Consider the following 22,713-nt stretch of genomic DNA (forward strand, 5'->3'; position numbering starts at 1 on the left):
TCCACACCTGCTCTGCGCCTCTCACCGTGGGCAACCCCAGAGTGGAAGAGAATCCATCCCCTCTCAAGAGGATTGGTACCAGAACCCAAGCTGTGCGTGGAGGTGAGCCCGACTATTTCTAGTCGGAATTTCTCACACACCAGCTCGGGCTCCTTCCCTGCCAGAGAGGTGACATTCCATGTTCCCAGAGCTAGCTTCAGTAGCCGGAGATCGGACCGCCAAGGCCCCCGCCTTTGGCTGCCGCCCAGCTTACTATGCACCTGACCCCTTTGGCCCCCCTCACAGGTGGTGAGCCCATGAGGAGGGGGACCCACGTTGCCTTTTCGGGCTGTGACCCCTGGCCCCATGGGTGTAGGCCCGGCCACCAGACGCTCGCCTTCGAGCCCCGCCTCCAGGCCTGGCTCCAGAGGGGGGCCCCGGTGACCCCCGTCCGGGCAAGGGAACACTAGATCCATTTTTGTCTATCATCATGAGGGGTCTTGTGAGCCATGCTTTGTCTGGCCCCTCACCTAGGACCTGTTTGCCATTGGTGACCCTGCCAGGGGCATAAAGCCCCAGACAACATAGCTCCAAGGATCATCGGGACACAATACATCGTATATAAGCAAAATGCATACCAAATGAAAGACCAAAGTCTTAGGTATATTTTTTGTATTCATGTCATTTTCATACTTTGTGTCAGTGCAGAGTTATAAGCCATTAAATTGACGGAGTGAACGTATGACATGTTGACCCACCAATTCTCAACTCAACTCAAGTTTATTTATATAGCGCTTTCAAACAGCCTGAACTGTCACAAAGCGCTTTACAGAAAGACAAAAAAAAACCCAAACATAACATAAAACATTAACACCAATAAAATACAATCACAACAAATCAACATTCTTCTACATTCGCTTTGATGTTTGAAGCAGTTTTTAGATGAAAGAGGACAGAATCAGCCTCCGTGATCTCAGCATGCATGACGCCACCAATGGGTAAGTTGTCACACTATATGGTGAAAGATCTCACATTGGATTTTGCAACTAAGGACAAAATGATCCCTTTTCTCTTATTCTTTTTTCTTAACCGCTTGAGAAATTGTAATTGGCCTTGAAATTTTACTATAGGCATTGAAAAAACTTTTAACATAAAATATTATGAAATAGATTAAAGTCCTTACGAACTGCTGGCTGGCATATCGGTCATAGCTCTCAGCCTCAAATGTCTGTTTTGCTTCCCTCAAGGGGCTGTCTGCCGGATTCACTCAGGAAAATGCTTATCCCCATTCATTTCCAATGGGACTGACATTGAACTTTTTCTAAGTCCCACTTTTCACGCCCACTTCCATACATACAACTGATCATCATTACCAGGTCTGTGATACTTCTCAGTTCTTTTTATTCATTTATCTTTCAACTTCAATTAAAACTTTGCAATTTTCACAAAGTGTATCTTTCAATTTACTTCATAAGTATTCAGCTTGGCGTTCAGCTTTCAGCATTTCCACGCATTTTCTCCAGAAATTGCACTTAGTCTAGTTCAAAATATAACTTATTCAGATCAAACCATATTTTAGCCAATTTCATTTCACATTCAATATTGTTCAACATAGAGCACAGACTCACTCCCTTCATTTTTTTTAACGCTTCAAAGACCACTGCTACTGTCACCAGCACACTCGTGTCTCTCAGCAAGCTTTTTACAAGAGAATCTTTTAGCGCAAATACTGCAACTGAACGGTTCCTTCCCAGCGTGTCTTCTTGTGTGGCATGTTAAATTTGACTTGTGAGAGAAGCTTTTGCCACAGTCTGAGCAGGAAAAGGGTCTTTCTCCAGTGTGTGTTCTTTTGTGCATGGTTAAAAACCTTTTTTCAGAGAAGCTTTTGCCACAGTCTAAGCAGGAAAAAGGTTTTTCTCCAGTGTGTGTTCTTGTGTGGATTGTTAAATCTGACTTCCGAGAGAACCTTTTGCCACAGTCTGAGCAGGAAAAAGGGTTTTCTCCAGTGTGTGTTCTTCTGTGGATTGTTAAATATGACTGCTGAGAGAAGCTTTTGCCACAGTCTGAGCAGGAAAAGGGTTTTTCTCCAGTGTGTGTTCTCGCATGGATAGTTAAGTCAGACTTTAGAGAGAAGCTTTTGCCACAGTCTAAGCAGGAAAAAGGTTTTTCTCCAGTGTGTGTTCTTGTGTGGATTGTTAAATCTGACTTCCGAGAGAACCGTTTGCCACAGTCTGGGCAGGAAAAAGGTTTCTCTCCAGTGTGTGTTCTTTTGTGTGTTGTTAAATTTGACTTCAGAGAGAACCTTTTGCCACAATCTGAGCAGGAAAAAGGTTTTTCTCCAGTGTGTGTTCTTTTGTGTGTTGTTAAATTTGACTTCAGAAAGAAGCTTTTGCCGCAGTCTGAGCATGAAAAAGGTTTTTCTCCAGTGTGCAATCTTTTATGTATTGTGAAACTCTTTTTTTCAGAGAAGCTTTTGCCACAGTCTGAGCAGGAAAAAGGTCTTTCTCCAGTGTGTGTTCTCGTATGGATTATTAAAATAGACTTTTGATAGAAGCGTTTGCCACAGTCTGAGCAGGAAAAAGGTTTCACTCCAGTGTGTGTTCTTGTGTGTATTTTTAAATTTCCCTTGTCATGGAATCTTTTGCCACAGTCTGGGCAGGAAAAAGGTCTTTCTCCAGTGTGTGTTCTTTTGTGTGTTGTTAAACCCTTTTTGTCAGAGAAGCCTTTGCCACAGTCTGAGCAGGAAAAAGGTTTTTCTGAAGTGTGTGTGCTTTTGTGTCTTGTTAAATGTGACTTCAGAGAAAACCTTTTGCCGCAGTCTGAGCATGAAAAAGGTTTTTCTCCAGTGTGCAATCTTTTATGTGCTGTTAAGCTCTTTTTTTCAGAGAAGCTTTTGCCACAGTCTGAGCAGGAAAAGGGTTTTTCTCCAGTGTGTGTTCTTTTGTGTGGTATTAACCGTGACTTATCAGAGAAACTTTTGCCACACTCTGAGCAGGAAAAAGGTTTTTCCCCAGTGTGTTTTCTCAAGTGAACTTCCAAATTCCGTTTTGAACTCAATGTTTTCCCACACTGAGAACATTCCCATCGGTTGTTGTCAGCATGACACGCCCTAGCACAGTTAGCGTATTCATCATCACCATCGTCATCGTCAGTGTCAGCAGACTGTGACCTTCTGTAATCACTTTGTGCTTGTGGCGGTCCCCAGTGGTCTGCATCACCTTCTGTCTTCATGTGCTGAGGATTTGATCTGCTGCTTGGAGGCTCCGCCCCTCTGTCCTCCTCACACTCACCCTCACCCGCATCTTCACTCTTTAAAGGGGCAAAGGTCAGTGGTGACTTGGTAACATCATACTCAACTTCCTCCTTTTTGAAGTGCTTTTCCTCCTCTTTAATGTAAGCATGCTCTTCCTCCTCCTTTTTAACATGAGGAGACTTCAGTCCCTGCTGCTCAGGATGAAGATATTTTTCACCACCGTCTGTCGGGCACAAAAAGACAAACATATGGGGTATGTGTTTTTTCCTTGACCTCTTGTGGTTCAATCAGGGTTAGGGCTGGGCGACATATCGATATAAATATTATATTGATATACTTTTAAACAGGATATGGAATTAGGCCATTTCGTCTATATCGATATAGCGCTGTGTCCTGCGTCTGCTGCACTCACTGCCCCGTGCTGCCGTCCCCACCCCCTCCTGGACAACTGGGAATTTATTTTGATTTCTGAGTTGAGAGAACTATTCAAGTTTCAACATGGCAGAGAGCGGCGAAGGATTTGTGAATGGCAAGAAATAACACTTATAAGAGCGTTATTGTCCGCTAGCAGGTTGTTTTAGAATCTACACCTTTGCGTAGCATACACAATTTGCTATAACAACAAAATCACATGAACAGAACTTGGTCGTAATTAGGAGTTTCCGAGTGGTAAGGTCCATCGTTTTGACTTATAGGCCAATGGATGAAATAGGTGATTTTGGTGACCTGTCACTGCCACAAAAACAAAATGGCGTTGACTTTCTCACCTGTTTCACACTCTACACATCGCCAACTATCAAATAATACCTAGTTTGATAAATCCAATTGGCAAAAATTGGAGTAAAATCGGTTTAAAGTTGCCAACATAGGCGTTTTGACTGCAGAGGCTAATGGAGAAAATAGGTGATTTTGGTGACCTGTCACTGGCACAAAAACAAAATGGCGTTGACTTTCTCACCGGTTTCATACTCTACACATCGCCGGCTATAAAATAAGACCTATTTTGAAAAAATCCGATTGGCAAAATTGGAGTAAAATCGGTTTAAAGTTGCCAACATAGGCGTTTTGACTGCAAAGGCTAATGGGTGAAATAGGTGATTTTGGTGACCTGTCACTGCCACAAAAACAAAGTGGCGTTGACTTTCTCACCTGTTTCATACTCTACACATCGCCAGCTATAGAATAAGACCTATTTTGAAAAAATCCGATTGGCAAAAATTGGAGTAAAATCGGTTTAAAGTTGCCAACATAGGCGTTTTGACTGCAAAGGCTGATGGGTGAAATAGGTGATTTTGGTGACCTGTCACTGCCACAAAAACAAAATGGCGTTGACTTTCTCACCTGTTTCACACTCTACACATCGCCAACTATCAAATAAGACCTATTCTGATAAATCCAATTGGCAAAAATTGGAATAAATTACTTTCAAAGTTGCCAACATAGGCGTTTTGACTGAGAAGCAAATGGATGAAATTAGTGATTTTGTTGACCTCTCACTGCAGTAACAACAACATAATGACTGAAATTATTTTACTGTGTACAGTAGGGACTGCATTGTTTTTTTTTTAAACGCTCTACAGTAGTGCTAGCAAGAGTAAGAAGTGTATAAACCTGCTGTGTGTAGCACAACTCGAGGCTGCTCGCAATCATCGTCCAGCAGTTGAAGACGTTGCTCGTTCTCTTCTTTTACTCCACAGAGTTCCTCTTCGTACTTTGGCGTCGTTTTTGCAAACATTTTGGCACAATAATGCCAACAAAGTTACACTTGATCTCTTCTTGTCAACGCGTTATGTTCTTCTCTTTGTTAGCGGCTAGCGAGCTAAGCTAAACTAAGCTAAGCTAAGCTAACAAGGCCGAGCAGCTTCAACGCGCACCGAAAAGAATTTATCCAAACTTTGAGATTGAATGAATGATGTTGCAGTCCTTCAAATGAGTGATGGGCGTCCTGTGTGGAGGCTGCAGTCGGTTGAACGCGAAATCGGGAAGAATGATTTAGCAGAGGATGTCTGATTACGTGAAAAAAAAACAAAAAACAAACGAAATCAGACACGTCAAGACGCGATTAGTAACATGCGCATGCGCAAAAGATCGGCCATTTTGGATCGCCAACTACGGCAACTACACTAGAACAAATATCTTTACTTTGCCTGCGGGATAGTGCGCGTTCGTGAAACTATTATAAAAAAAATGGCTAAATAAGTAAAGTATCCCTTATTGTATTGTAGGTATTATTATAAGTATTGCAGGACTTGTTCATGAAATTTTGACAATTTTATGGGCAATTTGGATTAATCATCATCACATTTGAAAAGGAATTGGATGCCGCCTACTGCAGAGAAAATTTTGGAGGGGAGGTTAAACCACACTGTATCCATATGACCACTAAAATTTTGCAACCATTTTAATTTTAGAACGCCATTCATTGGATCAAAATCAATAGCGTTCACTTCAGACCGCCTTCCTCTAAAGATTTGAATTTTTACTCCGAATTTTTTTCACGTTTATTTTTTTTCACAATTAAATTTTTTCACGTACAATTTTTTTCTCAAATATTTTCACATGCAATTATTTTTTACACTTGAATTTTTGACATGATGGTTTTTTTTTCCAATGTTGAATTTCGTTGGTGAAAAAAAATTCAGTGTTACAAATTCAAGGCGGTAAAAATTCAGTGTTATAAATTCAATGTCGAAGTCTGATGGCACAGATTTACTTCCATATTGAAGGGAGTATGCAGGGTAAATAATCCTTGAGAGTCCCTCCATTTTAGACAGCAACCAAATATGGAGAGGTCTCTTTGCAACCATATATTTAAAATAACTTTATTCTTCTTTATCATATTATCAAAAATTAGATCACAGAAGGGAGACCCAAAACCAAAATAATGTAACACGTCTAGCATAAAAGAATGCTCAAACCCGATCAAATGCCTTACAAAAATAAATGAATAAAAAATGAAACCATTATCTTCATTTTTTTTTTCTCGATATTCTATTATGTCTAAAGCTAATCTGATGTTGTTCTGTACTCAGCAAATGAACATTGCGTTCGACGGCCGAGCAGATTTTGCTTCACGTCCGACTTCCGGGAAGGTGACTGAACCGACCGGAAGCACTTCAAAACAAGAACATCACGTGCTGTGACGGCGGGCACATGAACACTCGTGATTCGCGTTTGAGTTGATCACGCAACGAAGCGGCGACAAATGCAGGCCTGGCAGCTTTCTTTGTCAAGTTGACTTTCTTTCCTCCTCTACTCCGTGATTTGCTCATTATGACTTCCCACCCCACTTCCTTCATCTACGCTTTCTTTTGAAAACGTGCGGCGCTGCTTACTTTCTTCATCCGGGTCAAAGTTGCGCTCTGAGCTGTCGTCACTGGCCGCCATATTATCACTCGCAAGATACGTTACAGTATCGAAATTGGAGAACATTTGACACAAATTTGTCCGCAAAATGCCTGTCTGTGCAGCGATAAACTGCAAAAGTCGTCAATTCAAAGGCTGTGGACGAACATTTCACCTGTAAGTATGATTGAAATGGAAAGAAATTGTAAGATGTGAGAGTGAAAACTACAGGAGTTTTGTGTGCGTGTGCCCAAATATTGCATTTTGTGCTGGACGAATAATTGTTCATTTTCTAAAGTTGCTGACAAGTTCATTATTTCCTGCTTCGTGACTCTAGTTAGAATTAAGTGAGAATAAATAATTGTTTTTTTTCCAACATTGTTGATTTTGTTTATACCAAGACTGTTTAAATTGATTTTGTGGAGAACTCTTTTTCAATTCAATTCAAAATTTTATTTCATTCTTTATCATTTATGGATTTTGAATTCAACACATCTTATACATGCATTCGACTAGGTTTGTGATCATATAAAGTAGTTCGTGGAGACCCTTATCCTTATTATTTATGATTTTGGGTCAGCCTCGCCTCAGCTAAAAATGAAAATTACCACTGTAAAAAATAAATAAATGCTCCTTTTTTCCTACAGAATAAGGTCAATACACAGTTTGTGTATACTGCAGAATATACCACTAGGAGTCATTTTTAGGTACTTTGAAAAGTACCACTTCAGTATGTGATTTAAAAAATAATTTTTTTTGGCGGTATGGGGTGGGGGGTTATACAGTACACTATTTTCTTTTTTTTCTTTTTTTTTGGTCTAAACTATTTTAATTTCATCCGATCAAAATTGAAACATAACTTTGCATTCTGTATATACAATCTAAAAAGGAAATTGTTGAACCAAATTTAAAGTCAACAATTCAATTGACTTGCATTAAGGTAATACAAAGTGAATATATTAAAGCTTCAATATGGAGTATTTCCCCCCCCAAAAAATATCTTTACAACAGCCTTTTTATTTGACCCTTTATGACTAAAACATCTTCTAATTGTTGTTTATGACAACATAGTATAAGATCGATCACTTCTCGGTCGTAACTAGGGGTGAAGTTCAGGTGGATGGCAACATTTAGCGTGGAAGGGACGGCAAGAATGGATGAAATAGAAAAGAATGACTTTATGAAGAACACGTTCCATTCCGCGGCATTTCAATCAGTTTAAATATTGCGTTATTTTCCTCCGTGACGATGTAGCCTATTGTAGCTATATCATGCTAGCGGAATGTGAACGCTACTACTGAATGCCGATGAATCTATGAATACATCTGTTGTCATCATATTTCCTTTTTCCACTTTGTTACCTGTGCAGATTCCCACTGAGCCGTCCACAGCAACTTGCATTATGGATGGTCAACATGAGGCGAGACAAGTGGACGCCAACACGTCGGTCACTTCTTTGCAGTGACCACTTTGATGCGGAGTGCTTCGACCGAACTGGCCAGACAACGCGTCTCTGGGAAGACGCCGTTCCCACCATTTTCCAGCTTCCCAAGCATTTGCAGAAGGTAAGCATTGCAGTCATCAAGCTCGTTGAGAACGCCATCTTTAGCTTTGTATGAATTTTGAAATGATCATCCGGATACATTTCGTGACAAAAATCCAAAATGGTTCATTTTGCTTTAAATCGGAATAACTGCAGAGCGGCTGAATAGATTCTCATGACAATTGCAGGATATGTCTATCATATGGAAACAAAATAATTGAGATAATATTCAGATTGTGAGGTCAAAGGTCATTGCAAATGTTATATTTGGCCTCTAGGCGGAGATCCGCTCTCTCCGATTGCGTCTCTAGTTGTTATTATTATTATTATTATTATCCATACATCAATTTTCTTGACTGCTTATTCCTCACAAGGGTCGCGGGGGGTGCTGGAGCCTATCCCAGCTGGCTCCATCCTGGACTGGTTGCCAGCCAATCGCAGGGCACACAGAGACAAACTCCACCCAGGAAAGCCGGAGCCTGGACTCGAACCCGAGTCTTTAGTACCGGGAGGCGGACGTGCTAACCAGTCATCCGCCGTGCCCATTATTATTATTATTATTATTATTATTATTATTGTTATTGTTGTTGTTGTTGTTGTTGTTGTTGTTTTATTATTATTATTATTACTGTATATACATGTAGTTTCCGGGTAAGGGTGGCACAGTGAATGAGTGGGATAGGCTCCAGCACCCCCTGCGTCCCTTGTGAGGAGTAAGCGGTTAAGAAGATGGATGGAAAGACATGTAGTTTCCTGTAAGTCTAAATTTATTTAAATATCAATACCTTAGCCTTCTTTCTTTGCTGTCTAGAGAACAAAACCCTCCAGAAAAGCACCAAAGGAACGGAATTTTGCACCAGCAACGTTAAATAAACGCAACGGGGAGGCAGCAAAGAGCAGCACACCCACCCAAGCTATGCCCAAGCTGTCCGTCATCCTTGACGATCACCGCTACGCTTTACCGGTCAGTCCAGCAACGGTCAAAAAGAAACTTGACGTCGCTTTTGAGCAAATCATTAACTTGCAGAATAAAGTCCACATGTTGCAGCAACGGTCGCGTAGGTTGCAAGGAAAAGTAACAGATCTACAGAAAGTTGTCAGCACTTTGAAAGAAGACAAGCGCATATCTGCCAATGGCAAGGCAGATGGGTTATCCAAGAAGAAAAGGGGGCCCTCCAAAGCAGACCGCGTTACACCCAACAGTCAAACTGTATAAGCAACACAGGGTAGGACTAAATAACGTTATGACTTCATATTCTCTTTTGAACATGTCAAGTATGCTAAATAATGACCATTTATAAGCTCTATGTCATTTCCATTCGTTTTTCGACAATATTTTCGGTTACCGTATTTTTCGGTTTATAAGTCGCAGTTTTTTTCATAGTTTGGCCGGGGGTGCGACTTATACTCTGGTGCGACTTGTGTCAAATGAACACATTTTACCATTTCACATGTTATTTTCACACTAAACCACAAGAGGGCGCTCTAGGCCTGTGTTGATAAGTTCAACATTGCATCATCTACCTCCCGAGTTGGGGGAGTTGTTTAAAAGTGACACAGAGGATGAAGATTTCATTGGATTTAGTGATTTGGAGTGAAACTGATAGTTTGGTAAACTTGTTAGCATGTTTTTTTTTATGTTATATGAATAACTTGTAGTGATGGGAACATAATTCACCCACGGAACGTTGGGACGAAGGGAGAGTTCCGGGTGGGAAGGTTTTGTTATGTGGGAAAGGGGAGTTAGCCTGTTAGCTTCTAGCTGAGTGGGGAGTTGCTGTTAAGACCTCAGAAGCTGATGTCAATAAAACGCCAGCCTCTGGCTCCGTGCTTCAACACTCCGCCTCCGACTCCCGTCACTGCTCGCTACGAACTCTTAATATGTTACGTCGTACTGACTTTACCAGGCATGTCAGTCATGTAACGTTAGCATACCGTACACTTATTCAGCCTGTTGTTCTCTCTTTTATTTTTATTTTAAATTGCCTTTCAAGATGACATGTATGTTTTTGGCGTTGGATTTTACCAAATAAATTTCCCCCAAAAATGCGACTTATACTACGGTGTGACTTATATATGTTTTTTCATTCTTAATTATGCAGTTTCTGGCTGGTTCGATTTCTAATCCGGAGCGACGTATAATCCGAAAAATACTGTATTTAGCTAAATGTTCAATAAACAAACACACAAATATTTACTTTTACAAACTAGTGAGTCTCCTATTATTGACTTGCATGTTTTTTCCTTTGTTTCTGTGTCCTTGTTGATGGTTGTGACAACATGACGCAGAGCAAACATTTTTTCGCTTATGGGAAGAAATAATAGAAGCGTTTATCACATCTTCCTTTTTAAATGTCATCTCCAAACATATCTCATTTTACTTGTTTTTAGTTTCTTGTGGTGTTTGTTTGCTTGTTGTAAATTCTAAAGACCCGCCCACTCCGTCAGAATGTCATCAAATTGAGCTGTTCCACATAATAAACACAAGACGCGTGCAAGTACTTTTTTGTCCTCCCGTATCGTTCCACAAGTCGATCCAACTGTGGACACACATACACACAGGTACGATAACACTCCTCAAAGGCACATTTTTCCCACATCGGTGGAAAAAAATGAGTTGCATTCAAACGCTCAAATGCAACTTTCTTAGATCTCATTGAGGTGTGTACTACTCCATGCACGCACAACACTGCCCCTAAGAGGCCAACACGTGCAGGACAAGTCATATTAGTTTTTTTTCTTTTTTAATTTTAAAATTGCTATTATTTAGTAATACAGTATCCTTATTTTACTTCCTTACTAATTAGCCGAATTGTAAAAAAAAAAAAAAATATTAGTACTAATTTTCAGTTGTTTAAATTTATACATTTGCACCTTATTTTATTTTAAAGTAACAAATTTAATACATTTTGTTTCATCCAAAAGGAACTTTAATAATTAGTGTTTCAAATAAATTTTTTTGTCTTAATTTTCTTGTTTTGTACCAAAAAATAAATGAGCGTCCTTATAATGATTTGGTATTACCAATATAATCATGATTAATATATATATGTTTTTTCATAATCGAGCAGCTCTAGTTCAAGGAAAGTTCCTTTCCTTAAAATACAAGGGGCTTTTATTGTCATATTAACACATATTTCCACAAAATACAATTCCCGAGGCACTTATTTTTCCCACTTAAAACATTGGTTCCAACTATGCCTTTCATGCGTTTGCATTTTTAGGGTTGGAACACCCATGTAACTAACGGGGGGCGTGGAAAGGGCACGGAAAACTAAATAAATAGAGAGGGTGAGTTGAGGAATCTTCAGAGAGTGCAGGAGTGAATTGTATCAGTCAGCTCCTCTCCTCGCGAGCCCTGAACTGAGTGTCTTCTCTCCTTTTGGTGTCATGTTTAATAGATGTCAAATAGGTAAACCTGACACTTATGTAGACCCTAATTTTCAGGGTTTTTCTTGTTGTACACGTTAGAAATAAAAAAATAAATTAAAAAAAAGACAGACATTTTGTCCCACTTCACAATTGTGTGCAACTTTGTGTTTATCTTTCAGATAAATTACAATAAAGTACATTCATTGCCGTGGTCATAACATAACATGGCGTGTGGCCTTGAGAACAAGGCAAGGCAAGTTTATTTGTATAGCACATTTCATACACAAGGCAACGCAATGTGCCTTACACAAGGAAAGACAACACATAAGCATCAACAAACACAGAAGTTAACATTCAGAGGGAGAAGAGAAAATAAAAGTAGGTTACAAAATTTACTAAAAGAACATACATTGACAATGTTCAACTTCAAACATTATTCAGCAAACATTAAAAACATTTAGCGTAATGAAGTTTAAAATAATAATTCAAAAGGGAAAAAAGTTGTTTTAAAAGGCCTTAATCAAAGGTATGAGGAAAAAAAGCAAAGTTTTTAACCTGGATTTAAAAGCTCGGGGCTGACTTCACATCTTTATGCCCCCTTCTCCTACACGGTTAACCCGATTGACTTCAAACTTGGGCTGTACCATCTCAACACCTGGGACAACATCATGGTAAAAAATCGTAAGTTTTTGACATACTATATGACGGGGGCGAGGCATCAAATTTTGTGTTTCAAAATTCTTACTCAATGAAGCATTCCCGGCTGTACGTTTCACCTAGAGTTACCAAAATTTGAAGACATATGTAACAGCCCTCGAGGTACAAAAAACTCTTTTTGAACCATATGCTAAACCTAACAGGAAGTCCACCATTTTGATTTACTTTGGAACGTGTTGCCATTTTTTTTTTTAGCCATTTCATAGGGGTCTTATTTGAACGAACTCCTCCTACAGAGTTTATCCAATCATCTTCAAACTTGGTGTGATTCATCTTAAGATGTTGAAGATGAAAAGTTATTGAAAGCTTTTTATTTCGTCGCACGCTGTTGTCGTGGCATGCACTATTTGCAAAGGAAAAAAAATCCTTCTTAATGACGAATTCCCAGTTGTACGAAGCAGATAGAGCTACGAAAATTTGGAGACATATGTAACGGCCCACTATGTACAAAAAAGGTCTCTTGGTGCCATGTACTAAACCCAACAGGAAGTCCCCCAGTGACCGGGCATCACATTTTGAGCTAAAAAAAAATCCTCTTTAACGAAGCATTCCCGGTTGTACGTTTCACCTAGCGCTATGATAATTTGGAGGCATACATAACAGCCCACGATGTACAAAAAAACGTCTCTTGGAAACATATGCTAAAGCAAACAGGAAGTCCACCATTTTGATATACGTTGGGATTTGTAGCCATTGTTTGTGGCATTTTTTAGGTGTCATATTTTAACAAACTCCTCCTACAAAATTTATCCGTCCATCTTCAAAGTTGGTGTGTTTCATCATAATATGTTTAAGATGCAAAGTTATCGAAAGTTATTTATTTTGTCGCACGCCGTTGCCATAGCGATGCATTGTTTGCCAAGTAAAATGCTGCTTTTTTTTTTTTTTTTTTGGTCTGAACGTGCGAAAACTCATGAAACTTTACACACACACATCAGACTTGTCATAAACATGAATATTTTAGAGATTTCTTGTGCAATTTTCAATAAATGGCTCAATAGCGCCCTCTAGACATTTTTATGAAGCTTTTGCAAATGTATGATTCAGCTAGATTTGTAAAAATTGGGATACCTATTAGCCTAAGACTTACAAAAAAAAGTTTCTAACGCCATATGCTAAACCAAACAGGAAGTCTGCCATTTTGATTTACTTTGGTATTTGTAGCCATTTTTGGGGGCCTTTTATAGGGGTCATATTTTCAACAAAACTTAAGAGCGTCTTCATTCTTTGGCGTGTTTCATCTTAAGATATTTAAGATGAAAAGTTATTGAATTTTTTTGTCACACGCCTTTGCTGTAGCGATGCGTTGTTTGCAAAGAAAAATGCTTTTTTTGAGAGTCTAAACATGGGCGAAAACTCATAAAACGTTGCACATAGATCAGACGTCTCAATCACATGAATATTTTAGAAATTTGTTGTGCAATTTGTAATAAATGGCTCAATAGCGCCCTCTAGACATTTTTTATGAAGTATTTCCGATTATTTGATTCAGCTAAATGTGTGAATATTGGGAGGCATGCCTATCAGCCTAATACCTACAAAAAGTATTCTAGAGCCATGTGCCAAACCATTTTGATTTTATTTTGTTAATTGTGCATCATTTTTTGCCTTTCCATGAAACTTTGTAAGCACAAAGCATGGCAAAAACATTTACAATTTAGACGGTTTCCTATGAAACAGTACACCAACATGCAAACACCCCAACGTGGCCCGGTTTGCGAGGGCCCTTCATAGCTGCTTGCAGCTCTAGTTTTTTATTTAATTTTTTTTAAAGCTTCAAAGACCGCTGCTATTGTCACCAGCACACTTGTGTCTATCAGCAAGCTTTTTACTAGAGAATCTTTGAGCACAGGCACTGCAACTGAATGGTTTCTTCCCAGCATGTGTTCTTGTGTGTGTTTTTAAACTTCCCTGATCAGAGAAGCTTTTGCCGCAATCTGAGCAGGAAAAAGGTTTCTCCCCAGTGTGCGTTCTTGCGTGGCATGTTAAACTTGACTTGTAACAGAAGCTTTTGCCACATTCTGAGCAGGAAAAGGGTTTTTCTCCAGTGTGCGTTTTTTTGTGTGTTCTTAAATGCCCCCTCTGAGAGAAACCTTTGCCACAGTCTGAGCAGGAAAATGGTTTCTCTCCAGTGTGTGTTCTGGTGTGTATTGTTAAACATAACTTATTAGAGAAGCGTTTGCCACAGTCTGAGCAGGTGAAAGGTTTTTCCCCAGTGTGTGTTCTTGTGTGGCTTGTTAAATGTTCCCTCTGAGAGAAGCTTTTGCCACAGTCTGAGCAGAAAAAGGGTTTTACGCCAGCGTGTGTTTTTTTGTGCGTTGTAAAATGTGACCTCTGGGAGAACATTTTGCCACAGTCTGAGCAGGAAAAGGGTTTTTCTCCAGTGTGTGTTCGTATGTGTATTTTTAAATGCGTCCTGTGATAGAAGCTTTTGCTACAGTCTGAGCAGGAAAATGGTTTTACGCCAGTGTGTGTTTTTGTGTGTGTTGTTAAATGTGCCCTCTGAGAGAATCTTTTGCCACAGTCTGAGCAGGAAAAGGGTTTTTCTCCAGTGTGTGTTTTTTTGTGTGTTGTTAAATGTGGCTTCTGGGAGAAGCTTTTGCCACACTCTGAGCAGGAAAAAGGTTTTTCCCCAGTGTGTTTTCTCAAGTGAACTTCCAAATACTGTTTTGAACTCAGTGTTTTCCCACATTGAGAACATTCCCACCGGTTGTTAGCATGACACGCCCTATCACCGTTAGCGCATTCATCATCACAATCGTCAGCGTCAGCAGACTGTGACATCATGTCATCACTTTGTGGTCGTGGCGGTCCCCAGTGGTCTGCATCGTCTTCTGTCTTCATGTGCTGAGGAGTTGAGCTGCTGTTTGGAGGCTCCGCCCCTCTGTCCTCCTCACGCTCACCCTCATCTTCACTCTTTAAAGGGGCAAAGGTCAGTGGTGACTTGGTGACATCATCCTCAACCTCCTCTTCTTTGACACGAAGGGGCTCTTCCTCCTCTTTAACGTAAGCATGCTCTTGCTCCTCCTCTTTAACATGAGGAGACTTCAGTCCCTGCTGCTCAGGACCAAGATATTTTTCAGCAACGTCTGTTGGGCACAAGAAGACAAAAACACGTTTATTTTTTTTTTAGTTTTTCCTTGCCATTTTGCGGCTCCATCAGGGGATGTCATTAATATTAGTCAACTGTGGCGGTACTCAAAAAATTTGCTTTCCAAAGTAACTAATAGTCTAACGCGTTACTTTATTCTACAAAGTAGTCTGATTAAAGTTACTGTCCAGAGATTCAATGCGTTACTCCACATTTTCATGAAGAAGGCAAAATATCTCACTGTTGTAACAGTCACAAACAACTGCCGCTAACTACAAAGATGAGGCGGAAGTTATTGATCATCACACTGAATTCGGCCATGGTCTGGTCATGAATGGTTTGCACATTCAAAACAAAAGTGATGATACTTTTACTACTAGTTTTATTAACCAACAGTCACACAACCCAACAAAAAAAGTGTACATGATGGACCATAAAAGTGGTAAAAAAAATAATTTATTTCCATCCTCAACTGGTCCGTGAAGCATTATGGGATGAGGTCGTCTCCGCCCTCTCGCCAGGTGGAGTGACGTCAGACAAGTCACGTTTTCAGTAGACGAGTGAGGCTTGATGGTTTTCATAACAATAGCAAGAGTTCTGCGCCGTGCTCGACTTGTTTTGTTTACATTTCAGTAGCATCACCATTCAAGCTACTTCCGTGTTTACAGAAAGCTAGCAAAGTGGCGCTCAGAGACGCTTCATTCCCCGGATGTTGTAAACATAATGCAAAGACGTTACGCACCTTTTTTGGGGGGTAGCCTACCGTCAATGCCGTGCTCGCGACACAACGATTGACAACATGCAACTGGAGACAGTTAGCAGAAGCCGGTGCCGTACATCTCGATATTTCCCATGGCTATCGAGTCCTCTCGGTGCACTTGTATGTCCCGGGCCGGCGTTGGTACTGCGCGCGAGCCAAAAAGAATAACTCCCATGACGATCCAATGCGAGGATTCAAACGACACAGGTGTGTCCCACAGCCAACACACCAGCTAAGCTAAAAGCACACTGCAAGTATCTAATTTCTCAGTTTGTGGCTCCCTGTCAATGTCTACAACTAGCATGAGCAGCAGATAGGAGAACTGAGACGTGCCCGCGATTACGTCATCAAACTCAAAATGAACAACAGCCCAAAAAACAAAACAAACAGTCGTGATTCCGTGGTCATCATCGTGTCTCAGATTAAAAAAACAAAAAAAGATGTCATACATCAACCAAAAATGAATGTGATGGCGAAAGAAAAATAAAAATTGTCTAAAACAAAAATTGTTGATTAAAAAGGGAAATATATTTATAAAATATATTTTTGCATATATTAAGTGGTTAAAATGTGTTTGATAGAATTATTGTTCCATAAGGTGGCTTCATATTTCTTTTGGCTGGACGGTAGGTTTATTTCATGTCTTAAATTTATGTTTCTGAAATACTTCCCAATGTGCACATATTCTGTTTAATTGTGTTGATGTCTGTCTAAAGGTTAAATATTTATATTTAACATTAAATTATCAACCTTTTGTTTTCCTGATCCTTATTTTGAAGAGAAAAAACAAACAAACCAAAAAACAATTATAACTGTCAATAACTACTAATAAATATTTAAATTGATACATGTGTACACACTGGAATAGCGGAACAAACAAACAATAGAGGAATTAAGGGGATTTTCATTTTCAACCTGGATAGATTTTTATTTTTTGTTTTATAAAAAGTATTTACGTTACAAGAAGTCAAGAGAGACTGCCTATTTTGTTTTTCATAAAAAAACAAACTTTATTTTCATGTTAAAAATGCACTTTCAATAAAGTATTTGGAACTCCGTTTCTACTGCATTACTTTTATGTTGAGATGGTGTTATCGGCAGCTGCTGAAAGTAACTAAAAAAGTAACTTTTAATCTAACTTAGTTACTTTTAAAATCAAGTAATCAGTAACGCAATTTAGTTACTTTTAAAACCAAGTAATCAGTAAAGTAACTAAGTTACTTTTTCAAGGTAACGTACGTCCAAGTTGACAGGAAGACATATAATGTTACACATCACGTTAATTTCGCGATATGTCAAATTTTTATCACCTAAAAAAAAATACACCGGTAATATCGCGGACGATATTTTTTTTGGAACATCCCTTATACACATACAGTGGAACGTCTACTTACGAACGTCTCTTCATACGAAATTTTCGAGTTACGAAACGCATCAACCGGAAAATATTGCCTCTTGTTACGAAAGATATTTCTAGATACGAAAGGTAAAAATACATTACCGAACGCAACATGCTTTCGGCTATGGCTATTTCCTACCATAGGTACCTATGAGCGTATACTAGCTCGGTGTCTATACAGCCTCCTCATCATTCATCCCGCGGCCCATGAGGTGTTCCGATTCGTTCGTAAATGTATGAACGGCCAACGAATTTGTGCAAAAATTCAAACAATTGGTGATTGATGAAGGCACAGTAAGTTTTTAATTACGACGAGACGGGCCTTTTTTTGGGAAAAAGATGCCTCGCCATACTGGAAGTTTCCAGAAAAAGTGTTCACCAGTCGGGCGTTTGCTCACTAAGATGATGTTTGCCTTGGACATTTCCGAAGGATTGTTTAAAAAAAAAAAAAAAAAAAAAAAAAAAAAAAACTTCTGAGAGAGAACATGAACCAAAGAGGGCAAAAAACGATGAGGACAGCAGTTAAAAAGGTAAATGACCATCATTTTTATTCTTTACTCTGTTCTTTGTTTTTTACATTACATACATGCACAACTCTCATTTATTGTGCAATAATCTAATTGTAACATGTATTTGTTACATGTTTTGATGCAGCTTTATGCTTTATAAAACATTTATGTGAATTTTGGGAGGCCTGGAACGGATTAGGTCATTTACATGGAAAATGCGTCTCTACTTACAAAATTTTCTACTTAAGAACTTTCTTCCAGAACCAATTAATTTCGTAAGTAGAGGTACCACTGTAGTTCAAAATGATTATAGGAGTCGAAAAAAACAGATAACGAGTAAAGGACAACTATGTTAGTGACGTATAGGTTAAATATGATTTTCATGGGAAATTGACCATGCTAACAACTAATTAGGAAATTAAAAGATTTTTAAAAAAAATGAAGGTAATGAAGTTCAACGGGGTCAGACAGCAGGGAGGCCTCCGTTCTAGTCTGACCCTGAGAGAGTGACTTCACTCCTCCACTTTCTGTAGATAAGAATTCAGCAAGCCTGTACTCCCTGTGACTGCACTCCCAAACTGCAAAGTTAACTCAAGTGGAAATTCCCACACAGAAGAAGGCAGAACAATTCTTGCTTCAAGGACTTTGGTTAACTCATTCACTGCCATTGACGGAAAAATACGTCAAATGATACATTTTTGCTGGGCTGGCAGTGAATGTGTTAAAAGATTATGTTTAAACTATAGTATGAACCCTTTGATGGGTGTATGAGTTAAGACAAATACATAATGACATATATATATATTATTAGAGATGTAGATAATAACACAAATCTGGTTTGCTAAATACGAGTTGAGAGAAATCTGAAACTTTTCCTTGAGTAAGTAATGATGATTTTCAGCTTTGACTATTGTAAAATATGTATGGCGGCACCATTGGGCACATTGCCAAACGGTGAAGGCCTTGTGCGAACGAATGATGTCACTCGACTGACAGCAGCTTCTAATGTGGTATTGCAATGACTTCATGACTTTCTAATAGAGTATGATTATATTTTCCGCACTATAAGGCGCACCTTCAATGAATGACATATTTTTACATTTTACCCTTTTAACATACCGTCCACTTGTTATACATCGTGATTTTGTTGTTTGTTTTTATGTCATTTATCTGGAACTTCAACACAAAGCTGTGTAGTCTCAACACTGGATGGCACACAAATATATCCGGCAGATATCGCCACACTGAATTGTGTCGAATGTTTCCAGCCATTGAACCATTTCAACACATTTGCTTCAGATTGATTCAGTGGTTCGGAAAACTTTGCTTTCTCCATCACTAGCCTTCGGGGCTCTGTCGTATTCGATTGAACGACAAACACGTGAATATTTTAATAGAACGTTTTTCACTAAGTAAAGAAGCTAAGAAGTGTACAAACCTGCTCTGGGTCGCATGCAAACATCGCCCAGCAGTGGAAGATGTTGCTCCTTTTCTTCTTTGACTTCCAAAAGTTCCTTCTTGGACTTCGGTGTCGTTCTCGCACACATGCTGGCACAATAACGCCCAAAAATGTCACACTTGATGTCTCGTTGTCGATGTGGAGCGGTTCCCAAACAAATGCGGCTCTTTGTTAGCGTTAAACCTTCAAAGTAGTGATGGGCGTCTCGTGTTGGAGGCTGCAGTCAGTTCAGCACCAAAATCCGAAAGAATGATTGAGCGAGGGTTACGTCTGGTTACGTGAAGAAACCAAAGTAAATGTTATTGTGCGGCGGAACGCGGAAGTCAGGCAAGCCACGCCCCCCGCTGAGATATGGTCGGCTCCGTCTCATCCCCATGACCTGGTCATTCATGTTTTCATCATTCTTGGTCATTTTTTTGTACATAAAAATAGATTCTTGAAATGTAAACCAAGCTTCAATGTTTTTCACAAAGAATTGTGTTATTTTTCATCCCTAAAATGTATGAGGAAAAAAATTGCAGTGAAACTATATAATTTGGTAGAAGAATTTAACCTTGCTGATAACCCTTAACCGACCCCCCCCCCCCCCCCTTTTTTCCGTTTTCTTCTTTCCTTCTTTTTTGATTTATTTGAAGTTTTATCTTTGAAATTTATAAATTTGATTGTCCAACTATATAATGTTTAACAATGTACAATGTTACGATGTGTTGTTCACTTGAAATTAAACGAATAAAATTTTAATAAATAAATTAATTAATTAAAAAAAAAAGCCTTGAAATTAGGTCATTTGAGTGACAAATGCGAAAACACAAAAATATTAAGCTTTTTGTGAAAAGATACATTTTTTTTGCACAACAGTGACTTTGACACTAATATTTTTTGTTTAGTGCACAAGACATTGCGCTGCCCATTGAAAAAAAAAAAGTACTAAACATAAATTAACGCTTTTGGCGGCATTCATTAGGATTTTAGAATACGTTATTAAACGTTTTTGGCAGTCAAAGAGTTAAATAGACAAATATTTCCACGTTGTTACTGCGTCATGTCACATTGGCGATCGAATCGCAGCGTTACGTGGCCGGAACAAACACTATTTGTGTTTTGTTGGCAAGTGTTTTTGGACTGCGCATTACAAAACTAGTGTGCTGGTGGTTCAAGAATATTGGCAAAATCGCCGGTGTTAGATTAACACTGAGAGTGCTAAATCTAGACTTATATATTAGGGCCGGGTATTGCCGCCAACCTCACGATACGATACGTATCACGATACAGGGGTCATGATACGATACGTATCGCGATACATATGTATCCCAATGCATGATCTTCAATGCGATACGTATCGCGATACATATGTATCCCAATACATGATCTGCAATGCGATACGTATCGCGATATTTTACACTAATTGACTTGCATTTTACAATAACTGTAATATGAAAAATGTTTTTGTGATAGTAGGTCTTGTGGTGCCTGCTCTAAATCAGTTTTCACCGACACACCGGGAAAATTTATTAATGGGCATGAGCCGATATGACCAAAAATATCAAAGTATTAACACTTTGACCGCCAAAAACGTTTAATAACGATCAGTAAAATCACGACGTATGCCGCCATAAACGTTAAATCGCGTCAACTAAGTTATTTATTTATTTATTTTTCTCAGTGCAACGTCTAAGTGCAGTGCTGCCTGGTAAATGGGTTGTGGAATAAAAAATATCCACTAACTATAGCCAGCAGGTGGAAGCATTTCGTGACTTTTCGTGAATGATCCAAGCCTTTGTCCTATCAAAGTTTTTTGACCACGTGTGGCAGTAAAAAGAGTTAAAGTCAACGAGCAATATCGATTCTGACGCCTGCGTATCGATACGCGTATCGTGATGAGGCCCACAACGATATATTGCCGTCTCGATTTTATTTATTTTTTTTTAGCACACCCCTATTATATATATTGTTTTATTGTCATTGTGCAGTCAAGGTACATAGCTGCAGCAGCTCGCATCTAATCGGAAGTGCAAAAATAAATAATTACATACCGCAACATAAGTGATGCATCATCTGTTATGTACAATGCTAAACAGTGAGGTTACAATATACAAGTCATGTAATATATATAGTATGTATACATGTGGCTGGTATATAAACATATCTACACAATTATACAGTGACAAGTCAGTGTAGGTCGGTTAAGTCTGTGCAGCATATAATAGCGCAAATATCAAGTTTATTGAAGTACTTCGTGACTCTATAGTACAGTTGAACCTCAATCCCACTTAGCGTCTTTCAGTCCAAGAGTTGCTGAGGGGTTGTGCTGCTTGCTCAGCTGTGAGAGGTGAGGATTTAGACTCCAAGTGTGAAAATGCTGAAGTCAGGAAGCATTATCCGTACGTGTTTGCGATTATCCGCGGGTGAGGGCAGAAGGGAGTTAGCGCAGGGGCGTCCAAACTACGGCCCGGGGGCCATTTGCGGCCCGCCGTCCATTTTTTTTAGTGGCCCGCGACGTATTCGTATTAAAATGGCATTTGACTCAGTTCAAATAAAATAAAAACAAAGATGTTTGGAGATGGTTAACTAAAACTAACGAAAAAACTACAATTAAAAAAAAAGCAATTTCGTTAACGAAATAAAACAAAAACGAAGATGCGTTTTAAAAAAAAAGAAAACTAACTGAAACTACATTTTATTTTACAAAACTAACTATAATAAAATTATAATTATAGCAAAAATGTCCTTCGTTTTTAGTCTTTGGGAATTAATTTCATGCATGAGCCTTTGGGGATGATTTAAAATGTAACTTTTAGTAGATTTATTTTGATATAAACGCGAATAATGACGTCACGCCCATGGTGTTTTTTAACTCATTGACTGCCATTGACGGAAAAAGACGTCAAATAATGCATTTTTGCTGGGCTGGCAGTGAATGTGTTAAACATAATGTGCCAATATATTTTGTGATTATATTGCAGCATCCTTTTTTCCTTTTTTCTTTTTTTAGGGCAAATTTTGCTTAAAAATCCGTCAATTTTGGTTACATCTCATCTTAACTCATTGACTGCCATTGACGGAAAAAGACGTCAAATAATGCATTTTTGCTGGGCTGGCAGTGAATGTGTTAAATGTTGCACACGAGTAATACACATTAAAAAAAATAAAATAAATAAACTAAAACTAATACTGAAACTATCTAAACTAAAACTAAGCATTTAAATTTTTTTTAACAGAACCACCTTGAAAAATAATTAAAACAAAATTTTAAAAAACAAAACTCAAAACAAAATAAAAACTAAAA

The 22,713-nt window shown here is 38.9% G+C and overlaps 2 protein-coding genes across 2 annotated transcripts; one reads left to right on the forward strand and one right to left on the reverse strand.

Moving 5' to 3' along the window:
* Positions 1–441: 441 nt before the first annotated feature.
* On the reverse strand, positions 442–19,700 carry LOC144006485 (uncharacterized). Its single transcript, XM_077505359.1, has 4 exons — positions 19,407–19,700; positions 13,991–15,298; positions 4,844–4,993; positions 442–3,455 (listed from the first exon to the last, which is right to left on the reverse strand). Exons 1-4 carry the CDS (start codon positions 19,513–19,515, stop codon positions 1,630–1,632), a joined length of 3,393 nt encoding a protein of 1,130 aa, XP_077361485.1. The 5' UTR covers positions 19,516–19,700; the 3' UTR covers positions 442–1,629.
* Positions 6,613–10,283, forward strand: LOC144013702 (THAP domain-containing protein 1-like). Its single transcript, XM_077512861.1, has 3 exons — positions 6,613–6,754; positions 7,947–8,142; positions 8,932–10,283. The coding sequence occupies exons 1-3, from the start codon at positions 6,687–6,689 to the stop codon at positions 9,334–9,336; spliced, it is 669 nt and encodes a 222-aa protein (XP_077368987.1). The 5' UTR covers positions 6,613–6,686; the 3' UTR covers positions 9,337–10,283.
* Positions 19,701–22,713: the final 3,013 nt, after the last annotated feature.

Source organism: Festucalex cinctus, chromosome 1, assembly GCF_051991245.1.
Source record: "Festucalex cinctus isolate MCC-2025b chromosome 1, RoL_Fcin_1.0, whole genome shotgun sequence".
In the NCBI taxonomy this organism is placed as follows: Eukaryota; Metazoa; Chordata; class Actinopteri; order Syngnathiformes; family Syngnathidae; genus Festucalex; species Festucalex cinctus.